This window comes from Euphorbia lathyris, chromosome 6 (assembly GCF_963576675.1).
Source record: "Euphorbia lathyris chromosome 6, ddEupLath1.1, whole genome shotgun sequence".
Lineage (NCBI taxonomy): Eukaryota > Viridiplantae > Streptophyta > Magnoliopsida > Malpighiales > Euphorbiaceae > Euphorbia > Euphorbia lathyris.
The window spans coordinates 29,401,087-29,411,459 of record NC_088915.1 but is presented as its reverse complement, the minus strand read 5'-3'; the positions used below and the strand labels follow the sequence as shown (position 1 = coordinate 29,411,459).

Here is a 10,373-nt window from a genome sequence, read left to right as displayed (position 1 = left end):
ATGATACACAGTTTTAGCCGTTGACAGATTGTATGAGCAGTCCATGGGCACATCTTTGAACTACCTGGTTCACTTCATTTTGACTTGTCATTCATTAATTCCTTTAGCTTGTATTACATAATTTCTCGTGCATTTGTTGTGATGATGTTTTTTATAATTGCCAAGTCATGGCAAAAAGATTATGTGAAACTCTAGCCTTTAAATATGATCAAATTTTGCATTCTACAGATGTACCATGAGAAAAAACCATTACGGTTTAGAGCGTAATCAACATACCAGGAAGCATTTTATAAGCAAAAATCTTCTTATTGTACAATTGAAATGTACATTTTGTGTTTTATGAACAAAGTGAGATTTTCTTTACACAATGAACATGTCGAATAATTGTTGATCCATGGCTGTTAAGCCAAGTGCTCTGATGCTTCTTCCTTTTTGGCTTTTTCTTTCTTGAGCAAGCAAGTTTACTGAGTTTCAGGTAAAGCCAAAAATTGTATTTTAGCTTTGCTTTATTTACATAATTTTCTCCATAAGCCTGTCATTTGTAAACATATTCCCAGAAATACACTTTGAATGGTCTCCCAGCTCTCGATCAGTGGTAGAGCAATAATTGCTACTGATCTAATGGTGCCCCATGCTATGGCTATCACAGCCCATAATGTGAAGTACCCCTTACTGAATTTTCCTGCATTTAATCACCTTCCATTAACCTTAAGTAGAGAGCATTATATGATAAATAAATTCATAATTTTGTTACCTCCTGGAAGAGTGAGAAGAGGCCATAGTATAACAATCACAACTGTGAAACCAATGCCCCATTTCACTATCCAGGCTTTTGCTCTGCTAAGTCTCTCCTCTTTCAACTCCTCTGCTGGCAACTCATCTTTTTCCTTTTCAACTACTGTGATCTGTTTAGTGCTCTCCCACTCATAGTTTTGCGGCTGAAGAAGACTGCAGACAACATGGATAGCTCCACCTGTGAGTATGGAAACAAGGTTTCCAGCAAGCATTGTTGCATTACGCCCTGTTGTGTCAAGATTTACATGGCTATACTCGATGGCTGTAACAGATAACCAAGTTATAATTCCTAGCAGGCAACCGATGATCGTTCCAAGTATTGCACCTTTCGAGTTTGCTTTGCTCCATAGGAGCATAAAAGCTATAGGAAGAACAGCAGAACCAACAAGAACTCCCATTGCAAGATACAGTACATCCAACCTAATGATACTCCAGCCTTATTTAGTATTACTGCTAACATTCCCATGAAACACCCGAACCCTAAGACAACAGCACGGATATCATGAGGATCTTTTTCCCGTTTGCATTTGGATTTACGTAAGTTTGGTAGATGTCATAAGTGCATAACGACGAAACAGCAATGACCTCAGATGTAACAGCCCTGATCATATTACATGGATGTCAAATAGATACAACTGAAGAATATAAAGAAAACTGAAGCTAGTTTAAGCTGAGGCTTACATAAAAAGCATGGTAAGAAGAAGTATAGACCCTGCCTTCCCCATCAAAGCTATAGCAGTAGCAGGAGGAACAAGTCCGCGACTTGCCTCACTCGCACTTATCGGCAGATAAAGAGCAAGTGCACCAAGACCTAAGGATGTAGCCAACGAGAATGGAACTGCGAACCACACTAGACCCCCGAGCAAGTAGCCTTTATGAGTTGATGAAGGCCTAGCAGCAATGGCACTCACCCAATATCCCTAAAATTTCCAAAAGTTAAAACATCAACTGCTGTTAGCGAAAAACTATGAAGCTGCCAAATGCCGAAGCTTACATACCGTCCCAAAATTACCAACAATGTTTATAACACCGAATACAAATCCGCCAGAACTTAACATTGTGAGGTAAGACCCTTTGTAGTTTCCAGTGACAGGACCACAGGATTGTCCTTGATGTGAAATTGGTTCTTCACATACTCTTGACTTGCTTGTTATCTCCACCAAACGGTTATATACTACACTTGGACTTCCCAGTTTACTGCTGCTTGTGTAAACTAGATACACAAAAATGACAAGAACAACAATGAACTGTAGGGGGTAAAGATACAGAATCTGATTATTTAAATCATTAGACATACCATTCCTATTTTAGAACTTAGAAAGTAATAACCCTTTCTCTCATTCATTTCTCCGTTAGCTACAGTCTCACGGCTACAGGAATAGCGCATGGAGGCGCCTAATTGGAAGTTTGCAATTTCTCGAAATGCAAAATTCACAATTATCATTTCACAAAGTTTGCATTTTCTCTCTAAATATGTCAAGTTCTGAAAGGTCTTCTATTAGACCAACTCCACGATTCTTTTATGATCCATATATGCATTATCCCCAAACCCCTCTTTCACTCCCGAATTCCCTCACTCGTATATAAATATACTGAAAAATTATCAAGCGAGACCAAACTACTACCACTCCCGTTGACCTTTTGTTATTGGGTAAAATATTATTAACTATATGTTAATTGAGTGAATGCATAATACGTTATTTGAGGGTGTTACTTTTGCTTAGATGAAAATGATAAGTAACAAAGATTGTTACTTACCATACCACTGTAGATGCTATAGATGCTCAATTTAGGTGATCATATTTCTTCATACGCTGATGGCTCAACTGTATTATAGTAAAAAAGACCATGCATGCAAATTGGAAGACATTAAAATAATAATAATTATATTATATTATATATTAAAGTCTACACGGATATGCTATTACAACCAACCATCAGCAAAAGGGCACAAATAGACCCCATTGCTAGACAAATTAGAATTCTGTGAAGACTACATTATATTACTTGATTACCAGTGTAGTGTAGTGTCTTATTTAACTGGTACTAGTCACAGGTTGGGATATCAGCAACACACGTCAGTTGGTGAGGAAGTTGATCCAACAACCTTCATACCAAGAGGATCCCATGGTTTTCCATCATTATGATAGTTGGTGCCTGTGATGCCACCAACCTGACCCAAACTATAACCTCCAGCAGTAGGGGTAGCAGTAGCAGCAATGGCTGTCTGTGTTCCCACCCTTTCCCTCTCGACCACCGTTTTCAACCGGTGCCTCTCAGCTCTAGAACCAATCACCTGTCCTAAGATAGAGGCTCCAATAGTCAGGGCCATAGCCGTTTTCGGCATCAAAACAGACTTCCTAAGCATAGCTATAAAGGGCACAGCTGCATGTATTGCTGCAAACCAAGATAATGAAAACTTCTTAGTATGTTCCTTCCACACACCCAAGGGCACATTCACTGCCATCCCCAATAAAGCAATGGCAAGCATCTTTGCAGGTAGTGGCTGCGGACGTAAATTTTTAACCAGGGCAGTCCGAGCTAGGGCTGCCCTTGCAGCAACTACAGCTGGTGGACATCTGAACTTCACGCCAGGCTGTATCTGAAGAGTTGACGCCACCAGTGGAAGTACATTACTCACAGCTCTGTACGACTTTGCAATTGGACAGTTGCCTGTTTCTAACCACTCATTTCCAAGTGCCTCGTGTTTTGAGGTATTTCCTCCCTGGAAAAAACAGAGCTCAGTGTAATTAGAATTGTATTCAATAATGCATGATAGATATGACCTTGTAGAATGAGCATTCTTGAACTAAGCAGCCCAAACAAGCCATTCCTGGCTAAATGACAACCTTTAACAGATGCAACTAAGCTTAAAGAGAATCGAATCGACAAAGGTCTTAGAAGCTTGCAATAATTGGTTGATTCCCTGAGCTCAATGCATTTCTGGTTGTAACTCATATGGGACCCTCACCTCTTTGGCAATAAGTTAACTTGTAATGAATGGATATCTACCTGAGAAGATTTCTCATTCTTGTTGTCTGGTTCAGATTTCTTCCGCTGATTTTTCAATTTATCATTGAAGAAACCAAAGCCAAATGGCCCACCAGGGCCAAATGCAGATAGACTAATAGTAGCAGCTTTTGCAGCCAAGGGATTGAACATCGGCGTAGAGTCTGATTCTGATACATTATTTTGAACACTAGACCTACTTGAGAGTGGAACAACACCATCTTTGCCATGGAAAAGCTTAAATGCTGAATCAAAATTTGAACCATCTTCAAATATTGGACCTTTAGCTCCTCTCACCTGGATAACAACAGAGCATTAACTTCAGGTAAGTAGTTCTAATGATTGCACACAAAAAAGTCATTGTAGAAAAAAGATGGTAATGACAAGAATAACTACTTACAGGACTTGGGCAAGTCACTGTAGAAAAAGAAAAGCTAGTCGGCTTGTTGATGTTCCTCAAAAATGGGCATCTCTGGATTGTGTTGTCATCAAATTGGCAATCAGATTTATCCTCATTCATTCCCTTGAACAAAAAATCCATCGCTCCCACTCTGAAAATGCAATACCAGCTTCAAAAACAATTTAACTTTTAGTTTTATAAGGCAATCTAGTAATGTATAACATAGAATGCATTAAAAAAAAAAAAAAAAATCAATAATAGTTCATCAACAACAACAAAAATAATTCAATAATAAGAATATCAAATAGTCCAAATAAACAATGGAGAGAAATAAACAATGTTCGTTGAAAAGAAGTAACTAAAACAAATCATTCAAAATTTATCAAGCAATTAATAATTATGACTACAATTTGTTCAAATAGGCAGAAACAGGTAAAACCCTTTTCTCCATCCTCCAATTGATCCAAGAGTTCCGAATGTTCCAAAATTAATAAAAAAAGACAATGAATCAAATAATGATAATCCAAATCGACACAAGTAAAAGGGAATGAAAATGAAAAAAGAAGCAGAAATCAAGGAAATATAATTGAAAACGAGCATGCAAACGAAACAGATGGAAATAAAATCAAAGAAACAAGTAAAACGAAAATTGAACGTGAAATTTCCAAATCCCAGAATAAAAAACAGAAAAATGGGAAATTGAAGGTAACAGGAAGGCAACGAAGAAGAGGATTATTACCTGAAAGGAAGAAATGAAGACCTGGAGAAAGTGGAAACGGACGCGTGGTGGACACAGACGCAAAGCCGAGGAAGTAAATTGTGATGATTGTAGGCATACTATGGGTATGGGTTAGGTACCCAACCGGACCGGAACGAACCGGTTCAGCTTCCCGAATCTTCTTTCGCGTTAACTCTTTAGAATGGAGAAATTCCTTTTGAACGGATCAGCTAAAAAATACTTTAACATTGAAATTTAAGAATAATTTTATTTTTAATATTTAAAATAGTGTCATTTTAAGTTGGGTTAATTTTTTTTAGGTAAAAAGCATATTTAAGTCCCTGAACTTTATCTGTTTTAAGGATCAAGCCCCTGATTAATTATTTTTCCACATTGAGCCCCTGAACATTGATTTTGTTATGGTTTTGGCCCTTATTTAACTTTTTTGTCGAGTTTAGGAGATGAGAAGATCGATTTGGCAATTCTAATGTTAAAAATCACAAAATGAGAGTGAAGAAAATCGAGTTTGGAAGAATATACTGAAAATTAATTTCTATAATTTCGTTTTAATTTTTAATTTTTATCTCTCCTAGTCAAAGAAATCTTTTTTTTTTATTTGTCCATGTCAACAAGCCGAATCGCCCTAACGACGTATGCAGTCCAAACTCGACAGAAAAGTTAAATAAGGGCCAAATCCATAACAAAATCAATGATCGGGGGTTCAATGTGGAAAAATAATTGATCTGGGGCTTTATCCTTAAAACAGGTAAAGTTCAGAGGCTTAAATATGCTTTTTGCCTATTTTTTACGTTTGAAAGTTGGATTAATTTTCAATTATTATTAATGAAATACTATATGAAGTTATGAATCTCGTTATCTCATTTCATTTATATGTCATAAAAAAAACACGTGTATACACATGAAATGAAATTAAAAGAATTTAAATTTTTTATCTTGCAGTTTGCACTAGAAAAAAAACAAGTGTACATACAAAATATATTTTTTGGCATTTTTTTTAACGGGTGTACACGTGTCTATGATTTGTTGCTGATGAATGATAACAAACGCACAAGTGGAGTAGAATAACAAGTTTCATGATTGCGCCAAAGTATAATTGTAGTTAGGAGTAAAATTGATCCAACTTACAAACGTAAAAATTGCATAGTTTATGGTGTTAGAGGTAAAATAATTCTCGGCTACCAATGTTGAGAATATTTTTACACCTTATTTCTTCTTTTATGGTCCTAGACTATTGAATTTTACCAATAAAAATATGATAATACTAGTATAACTCTTTCTTTTACACACATCATTTCTTAATGAAATGATATGCATCTCATTTTTTATTAGTCGGATCCATTATACCTGGCTTAATGTAAAACTTCTCGTTAGTATGTTCATATTTTTTTTATAGATAAGGTGGAAAAAATCACATCGCACATATATATGTTTCTGAGTGTGCATAATGTTAGAAATCCGGTAATATCTCTCGGAAGGATGAAATGCCTCAATATGGAAATCTTATATGTGAATTGTTTGCTCCCCTTACCAATGATGCTAGAGTTGTGATAAACTATGTGAAACAAATCTTTGCTCGAAAGCTATAGGAGAGCATAAGAAAACTCAGTTGTGCCAATTAGGAGAATTCAGAATGTGCGCTTATAGAAATGCTAAACTGTACAAAGAAAGAACTAAATGAGTGCATGATAGAGCATAAACTATAAAGAGGTTTTCCCTGAACAAAAAATATTGCTTTACAACTCACGTCTGAGATTATTTCCAGAAAAATTAAAGATAAGGTGGTCTGACCTATTTGAAGCAGTCAAGGTCTATGTTCATAGAGCAGTGGAAATAAGTGACCCAAACAAGGAGATTTTCAAAGTTAATGCTCAACGAAATTAAAAAATTTCTTGGATCCAATAATGTCCATTGTTCCAGTTGAGGAATTGTGCTCACTGGAACTACCTTGAGCACAAACAGGAAAATGTGTCCGTTTTTTAACACCAATATGAGTAAAATTTTATCTTATCTTACTAATAGTTTTGTACATAAATAATTTCAAAGTTTTATTTAGTTTTATTTTGACACAATAGGTTCACCTAATTCTAAGTGATCAATTGATTTCGTTTTCATCAAAGTCTAAATTGAGGACAATTTATTTCAAATGTGTATATTTGATCAAACAAGGGAATGTGCTATAAATTGAAGAACTATTTTATGTGAATAGTGTACAAATTGTATTTTGGCCCTTACATTTTCATCACTCACTTTTGGAACCTTGGAATAATATAAATGCACAGTCCCCAATTGAAAGATTGAATTTTTGAAAAATTAAGTACATTGCAGATAATAACTCTTATCCTCTTGAATTAAAATTTTAACCTTAGGGTAATGAGTTCCTGAAGATTAGGACTTTAGATTTACTTTACCAAGTCTAAATAATAGATAATGAGGTTATTTTGAAAATTTTATCTTTTAGATTGTGTTGAGTTGTCAAATCAGGTGCAATCTTCATCGCACGTGGAGAAGTTGAACTCACTTCCCATTGAACGTTGAGAAACGTGCTCTGATTAACCGCTCACATCATAGCAGCTTTTAAGCGGTTACCATTTGTCTCATTAAGGAAAGGATATATGTAAGTAAATTCAAATTTAAAAAGATGAGTTAATTGAGGTAGCCATTGTTCTTTCAAATTCTAATCCTTAAAACTCTGCAGTCCTATTTAAGTACAATCCCAGAGTGTATTTTTTCTCTCTCTTAGTCTTGTCCATTATTGTTTTCCATATTTGTCTAAAAGTGTTTTTGCAGACCTTGTGTGTAGTAGAGATTTTCTTACTCTGGCCATGAATCCACCAAGGAGAAACATTCGATCTTCTACCAAGACAAATCAAACAAAGATTAATCAACTCGCTCCTAAGACAGTACATCACCATATTTGAAACTATACAATAAACAACCTAGTTATCCACTTTTGAATCTTTAGATGTGGCATTTTCCCGTATCTCTGTCTGCGCAAGCAACACAAATACAACTTTCGATCAAAACTATGCATCTATATTGGCCTTATCCCATTCAGTTTGGGGATATCAGTTTAGATTATGATATTGGTCCTATTTATATTTTAAATTCGTTGAGTATTAAGAGAACACCTTCCCGACAGCCTCTTATTCAGATCACACTTCAACTACTGTATATTCATCTGGAAGCACACAACATCAACTTCCATCTATTCTCAGTCCACCACTAGAAAATGCCTCTAATTTTCATTACTTTTCTACACCTATTTCTCCTTCCTCCAACACATTACAATCTCTTTTGAAGAACAATAGTCTGTGCACATCAGACCGCATTGATGTACCTTTTCCTTCTAATATAATGGACTAGATGAATGTTTCTCCAGTAGCCCCTGGGTGCTATCAGCCTCCAAACACTTCCCATAGAAATACGAGTTCTAAACCTACATGCATTCCATTATTAGTCGTCCTTGATGTTGAAACACCTTTCCACATGATTTTGATTTGACAAAATGATTTAAGTTAATCCATGATTAAGGGGCAATTAAATTTAAGTGCTTTGATTTAATTGTACTAATATGTTTGTTCAATGTTGAGAATAAATATATATATATATATAAGAACAGGAATCAAAGTAAGACAGAACGTAGTCATCATGATAACATAGCATGAGCTGAGTAAAGTATAACTCAGTATGAAAGAAGGAAAGTCTTCTTCAGAACTGAAACTTGCAGATAAAGCTGACCACAGAAGCGGAGGAGAACGTAACTCAGAAATATCTTCTTTGGAACAATATCTTGCACAACGAAGCTAACCATGAAAGCTGAGTAAAAAGCAACTCAGTATCGTAAATAGCAACGATCAAAGACAACGGCTATCAAAGTAAAGTTGAGTGCTCTTCAGGACAGCACCAATGATCCGTTTGCTAAAAGACAAGATCCGACAGTGATCTGCGCCAATTCAGAAGCTTTGGAATCATGCAAGGATATAGTTTCGAGACGCATGGTTCAACTGTCCTCTAGCTAAAAGACAAAACTGGCGCTAGAAGACGAACCTGCGAGAAGAAGACAAGCCTGACGCCTGCCAAATTCAGACGACAGGATTGGCCTGCAAATCTGAAGCTGGCCAGAACAATGTCGCATGAAGAGCCGTTTGAATCCAACGGATAGATCCAGATTCAAATGATTTAGTCTTCAGATTTCAACTATAAAAGGACAAGTTCATTCTTGGATCCTTGGCCGATTGCTGAAACAAAAAAAAAAGAGCAAAAGAGAAACATACAAAAGCACATTCAAACAAGAAAAAGATCTTACACCATATTTCCAATTCTGTGTAAAAGCTAGATTGATTTTGTAATCATCTAAAGTGTTCTTCATCTAGAAAGAACAAGTTTGTATCAATTGTAAAATTGAGAGAGTTGTGCTGAGTACTCGGTTTTAAGTACTCAGCTGTAGAGAAATCTAGGTGTTCGGTTATAGCATGTAGTAGGAGTTGAGTAGACGAATAGAGGAATGTAATCTTGCATATTCAACTGCCTTGTAAAGTGCTTGTGCTCTACCTTTAAAGAGCTCAGTATTGGATTGAAAAAGCCCGGAGGGACTCTGGGGACTAGACGTAGGCGGAGAGGCCGAACCGGGATAAGTCGTGCTGAGTAATTTCTAACTCTCTCTCAATATATATATATGTGTTGCTTGATTAAATTGCTCAGGATATAAACTGTAAAAGCTGATACTGAGTAATTGTGGTGCTGAGTTGGAAGCTGACCTCAAGTGTCAATTCCCAACTCATAAGTAAAACAGTTCTAGTCAGCATCTGACTAAAGATGTCTTACGTCTCTCGGCCGTGCTGAACAAAACAAAGTTAAATAACTTAAGGAATTTATTAAGTCAGTATAATTAAGCGAAAAAGTTACATTAGTTCCTAACCCCCCCCCCCCCCCTTGGAACTAATCACACGGGACCAACACTTGAAGTCTCTACATTCTCGACAAGCGTGGTTCCTCCTCGAACGACACCACCTCTATGGATGTTTGCTCGAGTTTTACCCCCTTGTCAGTCACCTCTATTTCATTGAGTTTAACCCTTGCTAGCCACCTTTGTTTCGACATAATTTTTTCATCGAACTTTATCCCCGATGATGGCTCCTACAACTTCCGACTCTGGTATAATTTCATTGAATGCACCTACAACCAATGTCTCAGTCACCAGTTTGACACCACCACCTTCACGAGCACACCAAATGAAGCTTCGGATGTCCATATTACATTTGCGAGGTTTTTTTTAGTCTCTCATTGCCTCGCATCCTAGTGGTAACATAGATCCCACATGCTTCAACAAGGCACGTTTGGTAGCTTATAGCTTTACTTAACAATCTAGCATTAATTACAAAGAGACATTCAGTCTAATTGTCGAAGCAACAACAACCCGTACTATACGTG

The 10,373-nt window shown here is 36.5% G+C and overlaps 1 protein-coding gene and 1 pseudogene across 2 annotated transcripts; both read right to left on the bottom strand.

Annotated features, from left to right (window-relative positions):
- Window positions 1-279: 279 nt before the first annotated feature.
- Window positions 280-2,527, bottom strand: LOC136232808 (urea-proton symporter DUR3-like; annotated as a pseudogene).
- A 137-nt stretch (window positions 2,528-2,664) lies between these two features.
- On the bottom strand, window positions 2,665-5,101 carry LOC136232809 (uncharacterized). Of its 2 annotated transcripts, none has more exons than XM_066022231.1 (4): window positions 4,944-5,101; window positions 4,205-4,373; window positions 3,808-4,101; window positions 2,665-3,520 (listed from the first exon to the last, which is right to left on the bottom strand). In XM_066022231.1, exons 2-4 carry the CDS (start codon window positions 4,343-4,345, stop codon window positions 2,861-2,863), a joined length of 1,095 nt encoding a protein of 364 aa, XP_065878303.1. In that variant the 5' UTR covers window positions 4,346-4,373; window positions 4,944-5,101; the 3' UTR covers window positions 2,665-2,860. The 2 variants fall into 2 exon arrangements, with proteins under 2 accessions (XP_065878303.1, XP_065878304.1); XM_066022232.1 differs by having other exon boundaries at window positions 4,205-4,355; window positions 4,944-5,097.
- Between the last annotated feature and the right edge of the window lie 5,272 nt (window positions 5,102-10,373).